At 31.0% G+C, this 25,044-nt stretch overlaps 2 protein-coding genes across 6 annotated transcripts; one reads left to right on the top strand and one right to left on the bottom strand.

Annotated features, from left to right (window-relative positions):
* Positions 1 to 8,516: 8,516 nt before the first annotated feature.
* LOC112707842 (uncharacterized) lies at positions 8,517 to 14,571 on the top strand. Of its 5 annotated transcripts, none has more exons than XM_072201511.1 (5): positions 8,580 to 8,919; positions 10,294 to 10,987; positions 11,176 to 12,251; positions 12,948 to 13,222; positions 13,661 to 14,571. In XM_072201511.1, the coding sequence occupies exons 3-5, from the start codon at positions 11,227 to 11,229 to the stop codon at positions 14,437 to 14,439; spliced, it is 2,079 nt and encodes a 692-aa protein (XP_072057612.1). In that variant the 5' UTR covers positions 8,580 to 8,919; positions 10,294 to 10,987; positions 11,176 to 11,226; the 3' UTR covers positions 14,440 to 14,571. The 5 variants fall into 5 exon arrangements, with proteins under 5 accessions (XP_025615624.1, XP_025615621.1, XP_072057612.1 ...); XM_072201512.1 differs by having other exon boundaries at positions 8,590 to 8,919; positions 10,524 to 10,987; XM_072201513.1 differs by having other exon boundaries at positions 8,624 to 8,919; positions 12,948 to 13,216.
* A 4,192-nt stretch (positions 14,572 to 18,763) lies between these two features.
* Positions 18,764 to 24,730, bottom strand: LOC112707844 (probable terpene synthase 2). The gene is made up of 7 exons (XM_025759841.2): positions 24,564 to 24,730; positions 24,188 to 24,470; positions 22,209 to 22,581; positions 21,358 to 21,576; positions 20,349 to 20,487; positions 19,240 to 19,488; positions 18,764 to 19,135 (listed from the first exon to the last, which is right to left on the bottom strand). The coding sequence occupies exons 1-7, from the start codon at positions 24,642 to 24,644 to the stop codon at positions 18,839 to 18,841; spliced, it is 1,641 nt and encodes a 546-aa protein (XP_025615626.1). The 5' UTR covers positions 24,645 to 24,730; the 3' UTR covers positions 18,764 to 18,838.
* Positions 24,731 to 25,044: the final 314 nt, after the last annotated feature.

Raw genomic sequence — 25,044 nt, 5'->3', positions numbered from 1 at the left:
CCTTATCTAAACTACCACATCTAAAATACATACATAAATATGAAAGAGTTATATATAGTTCTAATTTTAAATGTTAAATATTTTTAATCTATATTGTAATTACAAATTTGAATATGGTTCTAATTTTAAAATGACATTAATTAATCAATTTTTGCAACAATATTGTATTAGCTGGAATTAATTGATCTATTATTTTTATTTGAAATAATATTATAAATTATTTAGGCCACACACTCAGAAACCATGAACATATCTATATTAACTTTTCTCACTGTTTTTTTTGTTTTAGTAAGGTAATCAATCATTAAAAAAATCAAACTTTTAAAATAAAATAATCAAATATATTTACAGCAAAATATCAAAATTTACAAGAATACAAATATCAATCACCACTATATTTTATACTTTAATTCATATTTCGATTATATTACTTACAAAGTTTAATTATATTATTTGTAAAGTTGGATTTTACCTGTAAATTTAGTTTAATTATATATCTAAAATTAAATTTATGCTGATGGAAAAATACGAATTAACATACACTGTTAAAAAAAATAAGCCACTACCTCACTGATTCTTAAAAAGTGTAGATTAATTGTATTTCCTAGTGTAATTTATAAGATAATTAATTTTTTAGTTATATCTAAATTTAAATTATATTGACAAAATTATCCTAACTAAAATTAGTGTTAAAATATTAATAATTGGTATCTAATTAAAAAGTTACACAAAATAACATCATATACTAATATATTAATAGAAATCAAATCCTAGGAAAAAGGACAATCATATGATCTTATGCATAATTATAGAAATAATTATTTTATATTATTGGAAATGTATGTATATATATTTAATAATAATTATATAATTACTTTTACATGACAACAACAATAAATTTTTTTATTTTTATATAAAAAATATGATGAGTTATATTTATGTTTAATACAAAAATTAAATATTCATAAGTAAATGTAAATGGGAGTCATAAGTCATAACATGTGGGTTAGTCCGATTTAAGCCATAGTGGTAAGAATCGAACTGGATCGGCTGGTTCGATTAGAAAATCAATGAATCGGACTTTTGATCGGTCTGGTTGATGAATATGATCGAACAATGAACAAAATCGTTGAGAATCAGTTTGAACCGGCCGATTTTGATAAAAATTGGAGAATCGATAGTTTTTGTTCAACCGGCCAGTTCGAAAGTTTTTTTTAAATTCACTTTCCAAAAAAGACGTCGTTTTGGTTAAAAAAAAAGAGACTCGAATAAACCCCCATTCCTGTTTTCCCAACCCTAATCCCTAACCAGTAACCACAACGGCTAACCCTCCACCTCACCTCCTCACCTCGCGACGTCACCTCACTCTGTCACTCACCGTGCCACTACCGTCCGCCGCCCGCCGCCCGCCGTCGTCTTCTTCGCCTCACTTTAGAAGACCTCATTGTGACACCCATTCTGAAGTCTCAAGGAACAGAACAGAACCGTGTCTCTGCTTCGTCTCACCTTTGTCCCTGTCTCTCATATTTGTCGTTGCCGCGTCGTTACCGTCGTCTTTGTCCTCTGCTCTGTCAAACAGGTTAGTTGAATATGTTATTCTCTTCTGTTCTGCTCTGTTCTTCTAATGCTTGTTGAATATGTTTGTTGAAAACTTAAAATTATGAAGCTATTATGAATAATGTTGTTATGTTGTTCTGTTCTGTTATGAAAACTTAGAATTTCTGGGATGAATAGGTGAAATTTCTGTTGTTGAAATAGCTACTTGTTGAAATAGGTGATGTTGAAGTAATTGTTTAGTATGAAACTATGAATCTGCTTGTTTTGTGAATTTAAGGCTGCTGTCTTGCTGAATAGGGAATAGGAAATAGAAAATTTAAGGTTGTTGTTGTTTTATACTATTGCTACTCCATATTGTTTTAGAATAGCTTTCACGAATACACCATCAGAAACACCATATTTGCAAGAACAAGGATCAACTCCTGATGCATCAATTGGAACCCAAAAAAACAATAATAGAGCAAAAATTGATTCTGCATGGGGTTATTGTAAACAAGTTGTGTAATCTGAAAAAACTATTCTGTTATGTATATATTGTGTCTAATTAAGATATTACTGTAGTAGTACTAACTAATTTCATGTCTATCTTTGTATTAATTATCTTTAGACTTTAAAACTTAATTATTTTTAAAATGTTGGTGAAGAACTGAAGATATGTATTTTGAATTTTTTAAGTTTATGACTATTTTTAATATTTTATATTTTTTATTTGCGTAAATTCAATTTTATTAATTCAACCAATAATTTATCGATTGAACTAATAAACTAGTAATCTAATCGGTTTGATCACCAATTCAGTTATCACAACTATAAATTTAACCCAACAATTGATAAAATAACATTAATCTTAGCACACTAAAACACTGGTCAATTTAACATGACCCGAATGCTTTTTGGATTAATTGGTTCATCTCATAAAATTTGTGGTTCATAAATAACTTTTGATGACGTTGGAGGGAACTAATTGTGGACCATGTGCTACTTTGTGGTTCTCTCCGCTTAGAGTCAAGGTGCTTTGAACGATAAAAACAAATCTCATAAAATTTGTAAATTGAGTGGTTTAAACTACTTCTTTTCACGCACATGTTTGGATTATTCACTCACGTTTTTTCTACTACTTAAATATTTAAGAGTTAAGACACTACTGCCCTTTAATTTTGAGTACCACGTGTTGTATTTATAAGGAGTTTTTTATACCACCAAAGATTCTATCATTTACTATGATGTATAGACAGTGATAACACGATAATCCAGACACATAAATTTTAAAAATCTTACATGATACAAAAATACATATATATATATATATAAAATATAAAGTATTTTTTAGATAAATTATAATAATATTTTAATATTTTATTGATATTAAAATATAAATTAAATTTTTTAATTATTCTTTATATTTTATTTTAATTTTATAAAATATTTAAAATATTTTTTATTTTAATAAATAAGAATATATACTATATCTAAATTTATTTTAAAAATATATGTTAAGAATAAGACTGGACACGTTGATAAGTGATAGTATTTAAGTGTGTCCAGACGTATCCGGAGAAAATTTTTTATTTTTTATTAAAACACAGTTGGACACAGCAGACACGCATATTGGACAAATGTTGGTGACTGTCGTGTTCGAAATGTGTCCAACACACGGACACGATAACTTAACGAAATATCTGTGCTTCATATATCATTTATGCTTTGTTTGGCGGTAGAAAAAGAATGAAAAGAAAAGCAAAGAAAAAGAGATTAGAGAGACGAGAAAATAAGAAGAAAAATATATCGCAGAGACAACAAGGATATTATTGTAGAGTCAATCGAAAATACTTTAATAATGTATTGATCCTTCTCATTTGATTTTACAATAGTCGTCATTATTATTTCCGAAAATATATACCAACAAAAAATATTAAAAAATATAATAAAATTTATTTTTTTAGTTTTATTTAATACATTCTACAATAATTAAATGTTAAATAAGATAAATTTTAATTGATTATTTTTGTCTCTTTTGTATTACTGTATTATTTCTATATGTGGAAGATGGTGAATTTCTTGTGAATATCATATATAATATCAATTTTCTTCTATTGAGTCTAAACAAAAATGAAATAGTCACTTTGCAACTATTTTTTTTATTTTTCGCTTACAGAAAAGAACATGAGAATTGCCTATAATATAAGATTAAAGAGATTATTTCAACAATTTATGTTAAATTCTTGCACAATAATGATCTGAAAGGATCAAAATTCTCTAGATATAAACAACCAAAGTTGCAAGTTGATAAATGTAAATTTCTACTTAAGAACCTTTTAATGACGAAAAGAGTAATGTTTTCAATAATTTTACTAGTTAGTAGACCCAAGTACATGATGAACAATTATAACGATGCATTTGTCATATGCAAATATGTAAATTATTATGACTATTTTATCATTATGAGCTACAATTCTAAATGAGATGCGATAAGGAAAAAAAATTACTCTCCTATTGGTTTAAAGGCCTGCCTTTATTTATTGTGTAGAGCTTTTAACATTAGGTTTGATGGTTTATTTGAGGATCTAAATGAGGAGAAAACATTCGAAAAGATATATGTTCAACTTGCAAACAAGATCAGAGGTAGAAAGAACTAATTCTGGTGGAGGCTTCATATAAACTTCTTCTAACAAATTGCCATGTAAAAAGGCAATATTAACATCAAGCTGGTGTACATGCTAATTTCTGGCTCCAGTAATGGATAAAACAATCCGAAGAGTGCTCATTTTAATCACTGGACTATAGATCTCAAAATAATCAATCCCAACAGTTTGGGTGAATCCTTACATGACCAACCGGGCTTTATACCTCTTAATACTCCCATATGGGTTTATCTTGAGCTTAAAAACTCATTTGCATCCAATTAATTTCTTCCCGTTAAGTAGTTTAGTTAATGTCCAGGCAAGGTAGAGAAAATCGAGATTTTACGTGAAATCGAAAAAGTAAATAAAAAACGTAAACGTAAAATCTTAACAAGATTTAAATCGTAAAATCGTCAGACTTAGTACAAATTTCGTAAAATCGATAAACTCATTTAAAATCGTAATATCGAAAGATTTTAAGAGTTAAATCGAGATTCTAGCTACTATGGTCCAGGTCTGATTTTTCTTCAAGGCTTTCAATTCAATCTTAATTGCCTCTTGCCAACATGGATCACTAATGGCCTCAACATAGCATTTTGACTCTTTTGGGTGAGTTAGGTACAAGGGTATTGATAGAATGTTGAGTATGTAAATAGTGCAATAAAGACTGACTCACAAAACAATATAGTGACTCTTAAAAATATCATGTAAAATATTAGGATAAAACGAAAAACAATAATGAGGTTTAGATAATACAGTCATGCAGTGAAAATCATCTAAATATGCTGGTCTTTTTTCTAGTTTGAGTTGAGTGCCTAGTTTGTAAATGTGGTGAAAGTGGTCAAGATGTGAAGATTTGTGTTCCTTGGTGCTCTATATTAATAAGGCATAGTTCACTATTGTTTTTGAGGCCCTGATGATGTATCAATGTCATGCTGGTATGCTGTGGTATTTTTCTAAGTGAGACGTGTTTTGAGTGATGCATGGAACTATGAGAAAGGGATTTTCAAAGCATAGAAAAGGATTAGAAGGATTAGTTAAAGATCTTGTCACAGATTTTTTTATTGGCTATAATTTCAGAATATACTGCAAAGGGGAATTCAGTTTCATAAAAATGAGTATTCCTTGATAAGAAAATATTTTTGGAAGTTAAATCATAGAGTAAATACCCCTTTATACCATTTTTGTGATATGAGATAACACATTTTTTGGCCCTTTTGTCCAATTTTGTTCTATGTGCATGCAAAGTTGAAGCGTATACTAAACAACCAAACACGTTTAAGTATGAGATACCTAAAATTTTGTCTTTCAAAATCAGATGTGGTGATGAATTTTTCAACAAAGAACTTAGAATTCTATTAATAAGATGCACTGCATGAGTAGCTGCAAATTTTCAGAATTTTTTGGACATAGATGAGTGAAACAGCAGGGTCTTGTTACTACAAAAAAATGTTGATATTTCTTCTCAACTATATCGTTTTGGCGAAGTGTTTCTACACAGGTTATTTGATGGACAATGCCTTTTAATGCATAGAAATTGTGTAACATGAATTATGGACCATTATTAGTCCTTACTTTCTTTATTCTGATATTAAACTGAGTATCTATCAAGTTTCATAAAGAACAGCCAGATGAATCTACTTTTATTCTCAATTATAGTTAAAAAATACCTATGACTAGAAATTGAGTTAAAAAATAGATTATATGATTAGATTTTGATATATTATAAAAGTGTTATTTTTATTTAAAGTGTGACTAAATAAATAAATAAATCACACGTTTAAACAAATCATCTTTATAAAAAGATGTTTTTGACATCTTCATTTGAGTTGGTACTTGTTTTTATCAAATTTTTTCGATGATTGTAGAAGAATAAGATTATTCGGAACGTTTGTTATGTAGTTTTCTGTGTCTATGACCCCATTTATGATTAGAAAACAAAAATAAAAAACACGAATGCATGAATAAAAAAATATAAGAGAAATTGTTTCAATCTTGTTGATCCAAAAATAAATAAATAAATAAATAAAGATAACATAGAGTCTTTCAGCTGGAGTGTTAGGCATGACAATTTATTCTGACAGAACAGATATCCACACGTATAATTATGAGAACCAAACCAGTAATTAAACCGATTAGACTATTAGATTATTAGGTCATTTGTTCAACTGATGGATCATCAATTGACTCAGTCATTATTAAATAATTATATAAATTTTATTTTTTTTAGTTTCATAATAAATATATTTTTCTTTAGTTTTATTTTGTATTAAATTAATTATTATTTTTAAATTTTAATAACTCATCAATTGATTTATATTTATTATACTCTCCAAGTATTTATAAATTTATATTTATCACACTCTTTAAGTATTTATAGAAAAAAAAATAACAATCATAGAAATAGAACATATATTAATTAATAAAATATTTTTTTCTTTAAATTTGTAAATATAATTTAATTTTATTTACATAATATATTTAACAAAAAAAGCATGTATAGAAATAATATTTTTGTAGTTTAAACGAGTTAATTTAAACTGATTTTGAACCAAATTTTATTTAATTTGATCAGATTAATTATTTGGCCGGTTTAAAGAATGACCCAACTTAAATTGATGACTGGATGACCGAATTTTCAGTCTGACCGATCAGGTCGGACCAAGTTTGATAAATATGTCGCGAAAATTACCTATTGGGGGACAAATTTAGAGGCTTTTTCACTATTCGTGGAAACGGGAACCATCCATAATCACCGTATAGTAAACACACATTAATTAGAGTATCTCCAATATTAGATACACACATATTAATTAGAGTATCTCCAATATTAGTTTTAATTTTATTTTATTTTGGATTCTATAAGAATATTTATGGGATCATATTTCATATATATGGGTAAATATCCTTTTCGACCCTGACCTTTTTTCTGTGAGACATAGTGTATCATAAACATCTTTAAACCTCAACTAAGCCCCCATCCATCAAGAAAAATAGACAAATCAACCCCTACTACTGGTCGACAAACAGTTGCAAGAAAGACGTGTCAGGTTGAAGCTAATGTGTGAACTCCAAATAGTTATAGAGACTAAAAACTCCCTCCTCGAAAAAAAAAAAACTCCTTCTTCTCTTCTCTTCTTCTTTCCCCTATCTTGTTCCTCTTCTTCTCTGTTTTCTTTGGCCAGTCACAATCATCTCCATCACCATCATTATCGAGCTTTACCTTCACCACCATCATTTGGGCACCACCATCATCGAACCAACCTCTATTTTCTTCTTTCTCTTCCTTTCCTTTTCCTACAACGTGCCCTGTTTCTTCCCCAGCCCCATATTGTTGTTGCTTTCGCCGATTCGAGGATGAGCCTTCACTGCTGCTTTCGTCTCTCTACACTGTAACAGTCTCTGCCGCGTGTGCTTTTGCCGTCATTTTTTTGCTCTCCATTCCCCTACGTCATAGCTGGCTTGCATTTGTTCTGTCTTGATCTACTGTGGTTGTCATTTTGACTCCACGGAACTAATACCACCGGAGTTGTCAATACCATTGCTGCTACCACAGTCCCTGCATCTTGCTTCCCTTGTCTATGTCGCAGTCTCTGAGCTGTCAAATCGCCACTGTCGCCATCTTATCACTGCTGCTATTGGTCGCTGAAGCTGCATCAGAGAAACTGCCAGCCACCATTACCCAACCTCACAATCTCCGCCAACTAATTACTTTGAAGTAGCAGATCTTTAGTGAAATTAAGTATTATTCTCTCAAATCTTAGGTTATGCGATTATGATGAAATTGGTGAACTTAATCATGTTTGTTGTGTTGATTATTCATTGTATGATTATCATAATCTTAAGTGAATGTGATTGGGATTTATGTTAATCACAAGGATATGGTGAGCTTGACTATATTTTAGGTTGGAATTTTGAAAAAAATGAAAGAAGATGAGGAGAATGGAAAAAAAAGAAAGATCACAGAAGGATTTTTAGTCTCTGCAATTATTTAGAATTGACACGTGGCATTACTACTTGACCCGTCAACACCAACCTTTTCTCATCCAATAACAGAAATCGATGTATCCATTTTTTTTAATTGATGGAGTCTGATTGAAGTTTAAGTATGATTAAAATGTATATCCTCCTTCAAGTAAAAAGTAAAAAAAAATTATTCCATAAATAATAATTTAAAACTAAAAAAAAAATTTATTCTTCTAATATTCAGTTTAATTAAAAATTTATATTATATCATTTTAAATTATTTTATCTACATAATTATATAAATAATAAAATTTTATTAGTTTTTTATCAAAATAATACCATATTTATAAGATGATACCAATTTTATTACCTAAATTAACTCCAATCAAGATTTTCTTAAAAGAATTAAAAGTGACGCTGATTGTAAATTCTCTTAGTTTCACCTAAACCCTAAATCCCCAAACTGTCGTCACTTCCTCATTCAGACCCTATTCAGTTCACAGATTCTCTCCCCCTCTCCTCTCACCGCCGTCCGCCACCCTCCTCCCCTCACCGCCGCGCTCCCCCTTCTCACTGCTTCCCCCTCTCACTCTGAAGGTCACCGCAGCACCGTCGTCGCACGCCTGAGAGACATGCCCGAGGAGAACGTTGTCGTCATGCGCCTGACCCAGCCAAGGAGAACGCCGTCGTCGCGCGCCTGACCCAGCCGAGGAGGAAGTCGTCGTCGCGTCAGAGGCAGAACCGTCGCCGTTCCTCCCTATTCGTTGCTCTGCCGGTAAGAAATCCTCCTCTGCTACTTCAGTTTCAATTGTTTTTTCATGAGTAAACTTTTATGATTGAGTTTCTGACTTCTGAGTTAAGGGCTTCAGTTCTTAGGTAATTTTCTTTTTTGAGTCAATTTTATGATTTTATTTTGTTGATTGTTGATGGTGCTTTGTTAATTTTGTTGATTGTTGATGTAAATGTAATTGAATGGAATATGGATTCTGAGTTTTATTGCTGATTGTTGATGTAAATGTAATTGTGTGGTACCTTGTTAATTTTATTGTTGATGTAAGTTTGTGTTCAATCGATGCTGATTGGTGATTAGAAATGATTAGAATTTAGAAATGGTTAGCTATTGAGGATTATCTTCTTTTTTTTCGATTTTTTTTTTTATTTTTAAAAAATCCGCGGAGACCTAGATCCCGGGCGGATACGGGGTCCCATACTCCCATTACCCGTCGCTACCCTGATCAGTGACACCCGACAAACCCTAAATCACCTTCTCATTCACCATTCAACCATCCACAGCGCCTCCAACCTCCATTATCCACTCTCATCACCCAGCACTCATCACTCATCACTTTTGTATTCTCCCACACTCAAGTCTCATACAACGTCCATCATTCAAAACGCCTCAAGCTCCTGTTCCTCCGTCTGCGATTAACTGTGTCTGAAGCTCCGCCGTCCGCGTTTCACCGCGCCTCAATCTCCTCCGTCTCGTGAGTTCTGCCACCGTCGAGTCTCTCCATCTCGAACATTGCTGCCTTCGTCTGCCCAGTGTCGCAGCCGACCTGCCATCCTCTTCTCTGAGCTCTGTGGTTTTGCCGTCATCTTCTCTAGCCCTCCCCTTTGTGGTACCATTTTCTGCTTCTATATTCTATGTTTTTCTTTGTCCCTGTAAGCTTTGATAATAGTTCTTCAGAGTGCTGAAATATACATGGAAGACAAAAAAGAAAGTAAAAAGAAAAACAGAAGTTAGTTTTTTGTAGAGAAGGAGTCCTTGCTATTTTCCCTTCTCTTTCCTTCTTCCTTGAACATTGCAGTTATTAAGACAATATAATAACACTATTAGAATTTAAAAATCTGGTTTAAGGAAATATTTTCGACCCTAATGGAAGGGGAAAAGGAAAATTGTGGATGCAATGTAAAAAAAGTAACTATTTGGATTTAAGGAGTACTTACCACGGATCTAGGAGTTGAAGCATGAATTAGTCCCCTGATTTTTTACAAAACTAAAGTCAGCATGTTAATTTTGTTATTGTAAAAAGTACATATACATACATGATTTATTTCAATAAATAAAAAATCTAAACACTAACCTTTATATCACGAAGAAATATCTCCATTGTTATGTTTGAACCTTACTTTTATTTAACCTTGACAGGAACGGTTGAACAACTCCTTCTTTCATGGAAAAAAAGAGTTCCTTCTTTTCTAAATTTGATTTTGGAAGGGAGCTATTTCCGCTGCCTATAATGTTAATTTGTAAGCACTGATGTAGGGTAAATATAAGATTGTACTCAAACACATTTGAAAATCCCTGCATACCTATTTGCAAAAAATCAAATAGACTAATAGCTTACATCTAATGGCCGTTCACTAACATGTACACAGGATAGACCAGTGAGCTTATGCCACAGTAAATGTTTAAACATACATGGCATGAATAATGCTGCACACATCCAGTTTTGTGACACTTGGATAGCCTCCCCTTTCAGACTTTCCAAGAATTCTATATTAACAGATTCTCAAAAATCTGAGCCATTACTGCATCAGAAAGTCACAAACCCTTGACCCAAAATAAAAAACGGAGTGAGAGAAGCCACAACCCACAAACCCTCCCCACTCTCCAGTCCCTCTCTCTCTCTCTCTCTCTCTCTCTCTCTCTCTCTCTCTCTCTCTCTCTCTCTCTCTCTCTCTCTGAAGATTTGACATTGGTCAGACGGCGCTGCTGGTTCGCCATTCTTTGTCGGTGGTCACTCTCTCTCTCTCTCTCTCTCTCTCTCTCTCTGAAGATTTGCCATTGGTCAGACGGCGCTGCTGGTTCGCCATTCTTTGTCGGTGGTCATTCATCACAGGTAGGTCTTCTCCATTTCTATGGATCAGTGTCTGTGCCTAATTGATTATGAGAATTGTTTGATTAAAAGTTTCCCAGTCCTGTAGTTCATTGAGTATTTTTGTTATGAATGTGATTTTTAACTTGATATGATATACTGGAATTATAACAGAAATGAATTTTTTTTATTTTTATTTTTACTATGTGTAGGTCATAAAGAGCTATTGAGGTGTATTGTATAGAAATAGTTAGAGAAGTCCGATGGAACGACAGGGTCATGATTATGCATCTGCTTCTGCTATGGCTTATGCTCAGCAACAGCAACAAGCTGCTAATATGCGGCAGCAACAACAGCAGCAGCAGTTTGGATTTCATCCCCAACATCAACAATTTCCCCCCTTTCTTCCCCCAGGTCCTGGTCCGGCACACCCCTCTTTGCAAAAGTTCCCTTATCATCATGCCATGCCTCAGCAGCAGCTGCAGCTTCAACAGTTACACCCACATGCCCCTCCCCCTCCTCATCTTATGCAACAGCAACACCAAGCACCACCACCTGCATTCCCATCTCCTTTCGCTCCTCTTGTTCCTTCACCTTATTATGATTCTGCTCCGCCTCCAGTCGCACCCCCTTCTGATCCCGAGCTCCACAAGCGAATTGACAAACTTGTTGAGTATGCTGTGAAAAATGGTCCTGACTTTGAAGCCATGATATGTGAAAAGCAGCGTGATAATCCTTCTTATAGCTTCCTCTTTGGTGGGGAGGGCCATGGTTATTACCGTTATAAGCTCTGGTTATCGACACGTCCCCCTGGTGGTCCTTTTAACCCGCCCTTTCCCTCGTCTTCCATGTCCATGATCCATCCTCCTCCAAATCCAATGATGAATCCATCCCCACCAAATGCTCCCCCGATGAATGCTGCAGGAATTGGTTCTTCGCCTTCTATGTTAGGTCCACCTTCTTTCCTGCATTTCTATGATCAGCAGCACCACCATCAACATCCTCAGCCTTTTGGGGTTCATGGCCGACCTGAGTATGATCAGTCATCCAAGCCATTCAAAGAACTTTCTGGGCCACTTCCATCTGATGTTGCAGTGGAGCTCACTAATGTTCTTAACAATCTAAATGGTACAAAAGAATCTATTAAAGGTGCAAAACTTTGGTTCATGCAGAGATCTCCATTTGCACCAGCTCTAGCAGAGGCTCTTAGAGAGAGGGTCTTCGCATTGGACGATGTTGAGAGGCAGCTACATATAATATACCTTGCAAATGACATTCTTTTTGACAGGTAGCAAATATTATCAATTGATTAATTAGCATTAGAACTTTGCTTCTAATCAGCAGAAATTGTGAATCACAATTTCACTGTGTTCCTTCATCTATCCATTGCTTTACCAACTATCAAAATGACCTTGGTTATTAGTGTATTTCTAGTTTTATTTTTTTTTATGCTGTTTTTGCTGATGGGTGGATTAGTTCCCTGATGGGAAATGGCATAAAATTTATGTTCACTAGGAGTTAAAAAGTTTTGATCAATCCCCACTGCACAAGTGCACATGGGGAACTACTTGTTTATCCTCAACTTAGTTGTTTTACTTTTCTCTTAAGTCTGCTACTTGCATCTTAAACTATTGGAATGTGGTCTGCTTATTATATTATGAATAGGCAAACACCACCATCAAAGCCCTGTACAAAGGCAAGCATATTTGGTATGCTTTTTATGTTTTGTTTTGTTTTGTTGTTTCTACTTTTTAGTTCAGAGGCTTGTGAATCACATCTAGCTGTTTCTCACATCTTAGACAAAATTTTTATGAATTAAATTTCATTGTACTTCCTTGCAAGTTTTTGGCTCAACAAGGTCTTCTCATCTTGCTTATTGGCTTAATCCCATTGCAGTTTTACTTTAGATAATCTGCCTGACATGTATGCTAATGTGGTGGTTCTGGTTTTCATCATCTTTGATCCTTGCATCATTCGTTTACAGCTTGAATCGGAGGACAAGCAGTCGTGATCTTGACAATGAAGCCCTTGCATTTAAGCCTGTTTTAGGCTCCATGCTTGCTAGAATTTATCACAATCCACAAAGCAATGAAGAATATAGGAAAAGGTTGCAGCAAATGGTGGAGTTCTGGGCTTCTAAAGAGGTATTCGATCAAGAGACTATATCTTTACTGAAGAGTGAGATGATTGGTGGCCCACATGCCAATTCTTTTCCTGGGGCTTCCAAGGATTTATCTGCTTCAGCAAATTCAGGTACTGGTAAGCTTCTCTTCTTTATCTAGAATTCTGTAAATGCCATTACAGTGTAGTTGGATAATGTTCATGATATAATAGAATTATTGGGGACCCCTTCGATGGGGAACTAAAGCCACAAAATGTTTCTCCCTTGCTCTTAGAAAATTTGTTTCTTTAATTGCTATTGCTGTGAAAGTGGTTTGCAGTTTGCTCGAGTTGGAACTTCTTTTTTTTCCTGTGGGTATTTTTTTGATGTTCTAAGTTATCTTTTTTTTTTCCTCCCTTATACATAATACATCGTTGCTCACATATACACTAGTGATAGCATATGATTGCACCACGTTTTTCCACCAAAGATTCTTTAGATAACTTTGTTATAGCTTTTAATCTTATCAAGAAAAAATTGATTTCTTGAGGTAAGATTAATTGGATTAAGAAATTATTGTTCCCTCCCAATTTCAGGAATATTGCAGACCCCAATCCAGCTGTGGCATGCTGATAGGCTGGGCTCTGGTTCAAGTATTGCAGAACAAGATCGCGTTGATAAACATGCAGTTCCAGGGCAAACCTTACCATCATCTATGGCAGCTCAACAATTTCTTCCAAATTCTGCTCCACCAAGTGCTTTTCCAGGGTCTATGGCTATACCTTCTTCGGTTCAATCAGCCAATCAACCTCCTGGTGGACATTTATTGCAGGCTCCGTCATCCAGCACCAGTGATCAATTGCCACCATATCCGTTGTTCCCTCCTGGCCTCATTCCTGGAATGGTTAGAAAGATGCAGATTGGTAGCGGAGTTCCATATTCTCCTTTGAGCCCTTTGGACATCCCAACAATGATACCTCCATCAACTGTGCCACCGTCAGAAATTCTTCAAAGGGTGTCGAAATTCTTTAAGGAAATTGGAGAAGCTAATCCTTCTGAGGGTCCTATGAATTCTGATTCAAGAGATGAAGATGATGAATATGAGAGAGAATATGAGAGAGAGCCTGCAGTAAGGAAGGGAGGCGCTTGCATTCCTCCACCACCAAATTTGCAGCAGGTGGATCCAGAGACTGGGACTTATGCCGACGGGAGCGTAGATCGGAAACCAGGATCAGTAAGCTCGGCTAGGTTGGGACTTGGGGCAACAGCAAACCCCAATGAAGTGAGTCAGTATGATGATGTATATACATCCTACAGGAAGCAGAGAAGTACCACTTACCATTCATCAATGAGTGCTAGAGCAGCTACAAGATGAATTCAACTAATTGTATCATCACAAGTTTTTCAATTGCTGGGTATCATTAGACTAGGTCTGTTGAGTGATTTGTTAAAATTTTTATCTGTGCCAGTGACTTAATTTTCTCTATCATTTTTATTTCCAGATGAATTTCATGTGTCCAACGAAACCCGCTAACCTTCAAAGCCAATGAAATAGTGGTATAAAAATACCAATGACAATCCCATGCTAGGACTGTATTTCCAAGTTTCAATTCGGTAATTATAAATTCAACATCAGAACCTAGCCGGAAAAAGAATGGGTTGTTCTAAGTACGTTTGTGGCTATGTGGTGTATTTTGATCGAAAGTTTAGGAAATTACCATTTCTTAATATTTCATTAAAATTTAAATATTGGATTAGTGTCATAAAATTATTCAAAATTTTTGATAAAATTATCCAACGAATAACTTATATTGGATGGTCTGGTTAGTTTTGTCCAATTATTTTAATTTTTGATGAGTATAGAATTAGTTTATATATTTTATCGTTAGTGTTCAATTTTGATGGTTAAAAAATATATATTCAGTTCAAAATTGATTTTATTTTCCTAAGTATTGATAAGCAATTTAAATTGTTATTGACTTTAAGCCATTTACCTTGCTATTTTCTTATTTTTTTAAAAAGAGAAGCTCAACACAACAAGTGGAGCATAGATGATAATAACGTAGGAACCAAACTAGAACACACATGTAAAACAATTTAGATATCCCTTATGTCATCTCTGGCATTGCCATCAACAACAGAAATGGTCTGCTCCTAACCACTCTTTGTAGTTCCGGAAGGACATGTTGATAATCTCCTCAACTCCTCTTCCTTTGTTTTGAAAAATCCTCCGATTTCGTTTCAACCATATGTTCCAAATGATGGCACAAAAACACACCATCCATCTCTTGCACTCCTCTTTTCTATTTGAGATCTCAATCCAACTTTGGAAATGCTCTTTTATCGCACCCAGACAAGTTCATTGCACACCAACATATGATAACCAAGCACACCATACCTTCTAAGAGAAACTACAACCAAAAAACAAGTGATGACAACGTTCAATACCATTATTACATAAAACACATAAATTATATTCTTGGTGAATGACCTGAAACCGACTCAGTCTCTCCTTCGTGTTGACCTTGCCACTTAGGACAAACCAGACAAACAACTCCACTCTAGGTGGGACAAGACCTTTCCAAATAATCCTAGTGAAGCTGTAGCTTGATATTCCCTCCGAGACCGTTTCCACCTGCAACACTTGCACAAATGAGTTAGTAGAGAAAATTCCTTGTTTATCATATTTTCAGACAACTCTATCATCTCTTCCAAATTCAATGTTCACCAGCCTCAAAGTGTGGTGAAGCTGGTTCACTAGATCCAACTCCCATTGGAATAATTCTCTCTTCCACTGGAAATTCCATATCCTTACTAACCCATCCCAAAACCTACAATCCCCTATCACCAATCCTATTTGGTTTGCAACTGAGAAGAGCCTTGGAAAACGATCTTTCAAAGAACCTCCATGAATCCAGACATCCTCCCAAAACCGAGTTCGTCTTCCGTCACCCACTTCCATGGACAGCCCAATAATCATCTTCTGCTTGATTTCCTGATTCTTGAACTGTATCTGACAAATGTCCTTCCACGGACCCCTCGAATAGGTAATTCCTGTGAAGACAGGAGCTCATTTGGATTAGGTTGTTACAGAAACAGACCACATTTTTTCACAACGGACACTCCTCTTTAGAGAACCGTCACCACAACGGACACTCTTGTTATTTTCTTATTATTTGGTAGTGTTATTTAGTTTATACTTTATAGACATAGTTTTTCATTGCTTTTTTCTTCCGTGGACAGTCTTAAGACCATCTTCAGTAGGGAACTCATCCCAGTTCCTGTTTATGGCCCACCTGTCATAAAAAGTAACTCTACATTAGCTTTTGCATCATAAATAGTAAATAGGAACTCAAAGCATCTCTCTCTTCTCCGTTAGAAGGAACTAACTTTAGTCCCTATTGTGGTCCCACTTAATTAATTAATTAAAATACTTGTAATTAATGTAATTAATTTTTTTAATAATGTAATTTAAATATTTAAATTTAAAAATAATTCACTATTAAAAGATATTAATATTAAATAAATTCATATATAACAATAATACACAATAGATAATTCATAGTTACACTAATTTGTAAAATTATTTAATACAAAGAAAAACATAATTAAACTCTAAAGTTAACGACAAACATTATAAAATTGCCATATGTGTTCAATCAAGTCCTCCTTCAATATTAGTTAAATAATTCACTAATTAATTATTATAATTATTAATAAATTAATTATAATTTAATTACTTAATTATTTATTAGTTAAATAATTAATATAAATTATTAATTAAATAAGTATATTAATATTTAATATAATTAATTATTATAATTATTATTAAATTAATTAACATTTTATACAATTATTTATTTTTTACTAACATGCCATTTGGCAAGTTTTGATTGAGCAATGGGAGTCTCCATTCAGAGGACTCCCTCTTCTTGAAAACAGTGAGGGAACTCACTTTAGCTCTACTCCAACGCTCTAATTCCTCCTTTTCTCTGACTATATAGTAACCGGACTCCCCATTGGAGATGCTCTAATGCTGTATTTGTTTGTGAGAACACGATAAGATAAGATACTAAGTATAAAATATAAAAGATAAAGACATAGAATTTAGTGTTTTTGTATTTTATTTGGTGATAAAGTATAACAAATTAAAAAAATTTAATTAATTCTCTTTTTTTTTCATTCAAAAAATTTGAGAAGAAAAATATAATAATAAAAAATATAATTATGAAAAATTAATAAGAACAATGAAAGAAAAAATAAAAAATAAGTTGTATCTTTTGTTAGTGTCTTTGTATTTTTTCTGTTAGGATAAATACAAAATACACTAATTCAGTATCTCTGGATACAATATTTTTATTTATGTCTCATCTATTAAATACGATTTTGTGTTTTTGTGTTTTTAATTCAGTGTCCTATTTCTATAAACAAACACCGTCTAAGATCTTTTGAAAATATATTGGAAATATGTCATTTGAAAAAACTAATTTCATTTGGCCATAATTTATGGTTATACTAATTATTTGTTGGATTTAGTTAATATATAATTTTAGGACAAAAGTTAAGATTACTATTAGTAGAAAATTTTAAATGTTTTATTTTAATAGATACACAATAATTGTATTGAAAATCAAACTTTGTATAACTTTTTATAATAATTTTTTATCAGTAATTTTAACATAGCTAAACCTTTATTTGTAAACCAAAATAAACTATAATTAAAATTCCAATTATATGTAAAACTAACTGCAAACTTAAATGTAATGATTATTTCAATAAAAACTGTTCTTATTAGTCATGTAAATTATATATTATTTTATGACAAATTTGTAAAATAATATTTCAATCACCACTAAAATGTCCCAATTTTTTTTGTCTTACATATGAAAATTATAAATTAATTACAATAAGATAAAGATAATTCTGAGAATATTTTTGACAAAAACTGTGTGTCATATTTTTGTCTAAAGAAAAAAAAAACTTTTTTTAGCGTATTTTTCTTATATTTAATATTTAGTTTAAGTGATGATGTGAGACATATTATGTGGAGGCTTTTATTATTGTAAATAATTTATAGGATTGCTCTGGGTTTATTGATCATTTAGTGTTAAAAATTTGAGATATCATGTCTTCGAAATGGCGTGTTGATCTTCAGTTGATCTTAAGAGATGTAAATACAGTAACAGACATCATGGCAAAGACTGCAACGAGGATCCTTTCTCCTCCAAGTGAAATTTCTGTTGTCTTAGAAGGAGTTTGAGAATAGTATTCAATAAGACTGTCTTTTTTAAACAATTTTTTATTTTTTTTGTTATTGTTTATTTTCTTTTAAGTCATGAAAAAAATTTAGATTTCAAACTACAAAAGAGGTCAAATATTAAAAAGAAGTCAAAATTCTAGCAAATACTACAAAGCCTTCACTTGATTCGATTTATGAGTTGCGCCAATATATTTTATTAGATATTACTTTTGCTTAGGCATATACAAGGTTTAGTGTATTTTCTTCATTTTGAGAAGGAAAGGTTTGGATGAGTTATTAAAAAAAATTCAAAAGTTTTTAAGAGAAAAATAATTTTATATTTAGATATGTTATATAAAAATATTTTTTTATTTAACAATTATATTTGAGTACAATATTAATATAAAAATATTTTTTATTTTTTTAATACTTTTACTTTAAATGTTAAAATTTTGTCAAATACACTAAAGAATTAATTTTTTTTCTCATTTCTAACAATTTAATGGTCCAAACAAACAATTAAGATGCTTCTTTCTCATATTATTGGCACTGGATCAACAAGCAAAGCTTCAATGCACTCCTTCATTTTTCCTTCTGGATGAGTATAGCAATCTTCATCTTTATACATCACATCCATAAATCGTGACATGTTGAGAATATTCATTAGAAACGGCCTTGGAACTTCTGTTGGCTTCAAGCATTCCTCATTTATATCCTTCCAAGCATCTGTAACTCTCTTTTGCAATTCTTGAATGGCTTCTTCTTTAGATACACCATAATCTCTCATATAGCATTCTATTATTGAGGCAACATGTTCTCTTTTCTGTTCAAACTGTTCAATGAGATTTAGCTTTTAAAATAACTTTCACATGACTAAATAATAAAAAAAATTCAATTATAATATCAACATAGAGAACTTTTGCACATGCGCTATACCTCATTAGAGACAATGTCATCCATGATCCTGCACATAGTTGCAGAAGCTCTAACAATTTTGGGTTTATTTGTCACCCATTTAAAGATGTCTTTTGTGGCCATATCTCCTATGCCAACATAAGAAATTGCTATGAGCAACGGATAACCAGATGATATTGCTGATGTTTGGATGTACTCTGCCATTGTTGGTATATACTTGTTATTCAACCATTTGACTTCAGTCATGTAGGCCTGGATTGTCTTTTGAAGCTACCATTCAACATTTATATAACAAAATCAGTGTTTGGAGAATTATGATGACATGAATTCAATGTTGCATTTTCAGGTAGCGTTTATTTTGAGGTATTGGGACGGAAACTGAGAGACTAAAATTCAGTATGATGTTTGTTAGTTCAGAGATTGGTATTAAAATTTCAGTATCTGTCTCCAATATTTCAGTATTTTAGTACCTCAGCTGACTAAAATTTTTGGAAGCAAATACTGAAACTTTAATAATATTTTATACCTAAAATATTCTCATTTCAATTAATTAATTTTAACTTTATCTTTTGTGTAAATTAAATTAGAGTTTCATTTCTTATTTTAATCTCTATCTCTCACTTCATACAAAATACAATACTAAAAGTTAATTCAGTTTTGGTTTTTTAATCTCTATCTTTTAGTCTGAGATACTAAAACTAAATTAAACATCTGTATTATATTTAGCATAAAGTATATAAAATCAAATTATGTCTAATTAAAATCCTATTTAATTCAAGATAAATATGAATAAAATAAGAATATTTATTAAAATATCTTTAATTATTAAAAAATATTGTTAAAATTTTAGTTTTCATTCTCAGAAATTTTATTTCTTTGTGACTCTATTTTATACCGAGTCATGATTTTCCAATTCCAACTCCAATCTCTAGAAATAAATACTACTTTAGTGTCAAAAGGATTATTAACTGATTTTGGCTTTAACAAATCTAAAACTAATAATAAACTTCTTCGCTCATGTAGCATCTATCTTATAAATTCTTATTTTAAGTTAGATATCTCCAAATTGAATAAGTTTAATAATGACAGAATAAAGAATATATTATCGAAAATTCAAATGACAATCTTACTTCTTTGATGACATATTTAATGCAATATGCTCTTCCTTGCTTTTCAAGCTCTCGTTCTGCTTCTTCATAAATCTTGAAGAGAGACTCATATATTAATTTCATGTATTCTGGAAGATCATTTATGCAACTAATATCCCACCTGTAATAACCGTGTAACCACATATAAAATTTTGGTAATTCCGAATTAAATTTCAAATTTAAAACTAAAAAACGCTACTAAAATTAGCGAGCTTATTCGTAAATCTTTTGAGCACGAGGAATAGGAGCTGTGAATACCGAGACTATGTGAAAACGTTATTTTTAATAAATTGTATTAAACTCTATTATATAAGTGTTGAGTTTTAAAAAAAACACTAAAAAGGCATGATATTTTCATTAAGAATGTTGGATACTAAGAAATAAACGTTTTAGATTGTTTTTAAATTTAACTCTTTGAATAAAAAAAATTAAGAAAAATATAGGAGATGCACAAATTATTGGAAGGTGAAAACCAGGCGTAGTTGACTTCAGGTAAAGTTGATAATTGAGAGTTGTTAGATGATTTAACTTATTTGACTAAATTTTCATCTAACGACTCTCAACTATCAACTTCACGTGAAGTCGACTACACCTGAGTTTTCACCTTGTTAGAATTGAACTGAAATTGATGTTGCAGGCTCAATAGATTCTTTTGAAGAATTTTAAAATTAATGAGAAAAAATATAGAATTGATTCAAATTGGTAATAAAATAATGAAATCAATTAATTAAATTGATTTTGTTAATAAAGGAAAGATAAAAATAAGAAAAAATATGAGAATCTAATAAAAATAGAAAAGTTAATTGTATAATTGTATATTTTTATTAAATTTTCAATTTTTTTTTATATAAAATATGTATAAAAAAGAAGTACTGTGACAGAAATGGTGAGTACTATGACAAAAATATGAGGGAAAAAATTGAGAATTTAATAAAAATATATAATTAATAAATTCTCATTTTTTATATAAAAAATTATACTTATTCCGAACCTTTCAATTGCCTGGGTGAAAAGTTCCAGTTCATCCATGGTTCCATACAAATCATATGTATCATCAACAATTGATATAAAAGCGATCAGTTTTGTCATTATTTTCCTAATTTGAGAATATTGGGGCTCAAAATAAACTGCCAAAATCCAGTTACAACATTCCACAATTCTGTCTCGAGTAAATGGCAGTTTTGCAGCAACATCGAGCTCTTTCCACCACCTAAATGAAACCACAAAAACACAATAACAAAATTTAAAGTTTAAATTTATTTTATTTAATATTTATGTATTGTAAGGTGCACTAAATAAAGTTCAAAATAATAAATTTTAACGATTTTTTGTTAATATTTTTTTACTATTAAATATTTTTTATTTAATTATTAGCAAAAGAAATGCACATCCAAAATTTATAAATTACAAATTCAAAATTCAAAATCTATTTATCTAAATTCCATATTTTTTAAATCTATTTATCTAAAATTCAAAAGCATCGTATGCTTAATAATTAGGTAAATGCTAATTTATTGCTCCTAATGGCAATAATGCCAAAGGAGGCAATTCACCAGCCATGAGGTCCCCTCCTTGCCGTATTTAAAGGTTGAAGAATAATAAAACAAACTATTGGAAAAAAATATTTTTATAAAATATATATGTTTTTGTTTGGATTTATTTCAAGAACTTTTGTCTCTATAATAACTTTTTTGTCTTCCTTTCTTTTGGTTATTTTCATTAATTTGATGCTATAATAACTAATACAATATATTAGCAATTAACTTATAACAAATATTTAACAAAAATAAAGTAAAACTCAATATATATCAAAACTAAACACTTTAAACTTAAAGAGCTTACTCGCAAATGTTGCCAACTTCTTTCCGATGCAAGTTTTGTAGGAAATTAAAGTCTAATTTTGCAAGAGTGAGTAGAATTTGATTATGGGTTGGATCTTGTTCATATATTGAAATAAAACGGCGTGCCTCCAATCTCGGTAAACCTCGGTGTAAAGATTGCTTTAAACTATAATTGACTTGTGATGCAAGAGAAGGCTTCAATTGGGTTGCAATGGATTTAAGTTGAGTGGAAGTGAATGCATAAGCTTCATCTAATATCTCTTCTCCATGAATTCTGACATGACATGCTTCATACAATTCTAGCAATCCTTCCACATCCTTCACAAGTTTTTCACTAAACTTTCCATTCTCATCCTTGTATTTGTTGAACACATCTGAATATTGTTCCATACAACAATCAAAAAATATATAAAAAAAAGGTTTAGGAAGTTAACAATAATTTAGCCAACTAATTTAAAAATTAACCAACAATTAGAAAAAAAACATTAAAAAAAAATCTAAAACACAGAGTAAAAAGAATATTTGGAAGTGCAAATAAGGTAAAATAATTTTACAATATAGAATTTAGAACTTAAAATTTAGGCCCACAACATCAGGTAGGGACTAATGATGTTGGGTAAAATTAGTGTTATAAAAAATAAGTGAAAGAATAAAAAGGTAAATTGAAAAAAAATAGTGAGTGAATAGCCTTTGTTTGATTATTGTAGCCTAATAAATATTTGTTGGTTGAAATTAGGTGTTTTTTCTTGGCTCTTTGGTAGATTTGAATATTTAAGTTGAATTAAAGAATGTAAATCAAAAGTATTAAATATGAGTTAATATTCAAATATGCACCCAAAAAATAAGGTTAATTTTATGGTGTTTATAAGTTGTCTAAATTTTATCTAATTTATTTGTTTTAATAAATTTTGATTTTTTTAAAATTATTTATTTTTATATTTTTAAATAAATATTAATTTTTAACTAAGTAGATGCCATCTTTTAGACACTATAGCATTCATTAAAATATTAACTTGCATGATAACATGACATGTTAATACTATGTGTAACTAATCATATTATAACCACATTAACTTATTATCTTATCATGTCATATGATACTTAACATGATACATCATCATCTACTAAATAAAAAGATTGATTTGACTTATAATTATAATTTTTAAGAATTAATGTGACTAACAAAATTTTTTAAGAATCAATTTAAAAGATAAATTACTTTTTAAGAGACGTATTTGAGTATTAACCATATATTAATATTAAATAATGATATCTATATTGACTTATGATACACGGATACTGATACGGACACGGGACACACGACACGGGATACGCCGACACGCAAATTTTAAAATCTTATAAGACACAGGAATACACATACATATAAAATATAAAGTATTTTTTACATAAATTATCGTAATGATATTTTGATATTTTATTGATATTAAAATATAAATTAATTTTTTAATTATTTTTAATGTCTTATTTTAATTATATCAAGTATTTAAAATATTTTTTGTTTTAATAAATAATAATATATACTATATCTAAATTTATTTCAAGAATATATGTTAAGAATAAGACTGTACATGCTGACACGTGAGGATATTTAGGTGTGTCCAAGCGTGTCCGAAAAAAAATTATTTTTTATTAAGACACGGTTGGACACATCAGACACACATGTCAAATAAATATTGATGAATATCGTGTCTAAAAAATGTGTCCAACACCCAAACACAGCAATTCAACGAAATGTCCGTGCTTCATAGATATAAACACAAACAAAACATCTATAGAAACATTTATAACAAGGAAAGCTAATGTTTCAATATTGCTAAGTATAAACAACCAAAAAAAGGTAAATAGATCAAATTAAAGCAAAATTTTTATAATAACTAAAATGAAAATAACCTGTGTATTATATTATGTAAAAATTAAACTAAGGTCATTTTAAGGCAAAATATAATGATATATACTTACTTGGTGAAACGCGATATCCTTGTTGCCTTAGTAACCTAAAAAGTAAAGCAAGAGAAGGAAGGTTGTCCTCAAAAATGATTATTTCTCCATTTTTGGTATAATTGTTGTGAATTTGTTGCAGCAATTCATCAATCTCACTCTCAAAGTGATAATGAATCCCCAAACGACAGATTAAATCAATCAAGTTAACTATTTCTTCAATGGGCTTTGAGACATCAATAAGCATTTTGACAACTTGTTTCTTCAGTTTTTCAATTTGTGCCTTCGTTTCATCATCAAATTCCTGCATTATTATATCCATATAAAAGATATATCAGTTGATTATTATTGCATTTGCATGCTTGATGAATAATAATATATATAGAGAGATATATACCATAGATTGTGAAGCATATTGAAGGAAATAATCCTTCCAAATACCAGGATGATAATTTGCAGTGTTTCGATGATCATGCATGTTGAATTTTGCATCAGGGTTGAAGCAATCAAAGTACCGAAGTGTTAGTACTAGACATCCTTGATTTCTTGATGAATAATATTGGACTCTATGTTATAACTTCTATCATGACTACCCTTAATTTATAGGAAAAGTCTATGGTATAGATACAAAAAAGATATATACATGTGTGAATTAGCAGTTTTTGATTGTGAGAATCAGACAAAAGAGGATATTAACAATAAGATACAAATTAAAGGACTAAAATATAAAATTTAATATTTTTGTATATTTGTTTGATAATAATAAACTAAACAAATTGTGAAAGTTTAATTTATTTTTTATATAAAAAATTTAAGAAAAAATATAATAACAAAAAATATAATTATAAAAATTTGATAAAAAATAAAATAATTTTTTA

The sequence above is a fragment of the Arachis hypogaea genome, chromosome 8, assembly GCF_003086295.3.
Source record: "Arachis hypogaea cultivar Tifrunner chromosome 8, arahy.Tifrunner.gnm2.J5K5, whole genome shotgun sequence".
Classification (NCBI taxonomy): domain Eukaryota; kingdom Viridiplantae; phylum Streptophyta; class Magnoliopsida; order Fabales; family Fabaceae; genus Arachis; species Arachis hypogaea.
Note: the sequence above shows the minus strand (reverse complement) of the source record. Positions and strands in the feature narration are given on the sequence as shown.

Bases quoted from the DNA above. Each gene is read 5' to 3' on its own strand.
- LOC112707842 (XM_025759836.3), top strand. From the start codon at position 11,227: ATGGAACGACAGGGTCATGATTATGCATCTGCTTCTGCTATGGCTTAT. The intron at 12,252-12,947 runs GTAGCAAATATT...ATTCGTTTACAG, and splicing joins AATGACATTCTTTTTGACAG to CTTGAATCGGAGGACAAGCA. The intron at 13,223-13,660 runs GTAAGCTTCTCT...TCCCAATTTCAG, and splicing joins TTCAGCAAATTCAGGTACTG to GAATATTGCAGACCCCAATC.
- LOC112707844 (XM_025759841.2), bottom strand. From the start codon at position 24,644: ATGCATGATCATCGAAACACTGCAAATTATCATCCTGGTATTTGGAAG. The intron at 24,471-24,563 runs GTATATATCTCT...ATAATAATGCAG, and splicing joins AATATGCTTCACAATCTATG to GAATTTGATGATGAAACGAA. The intron at 20,488-21,357 runs GTTCGGAATAAG...CGGTTATTACAG, and splicing joins TTCACCCAGGCAATTGAAAG to GTGGGATATTAGTTGCATAA.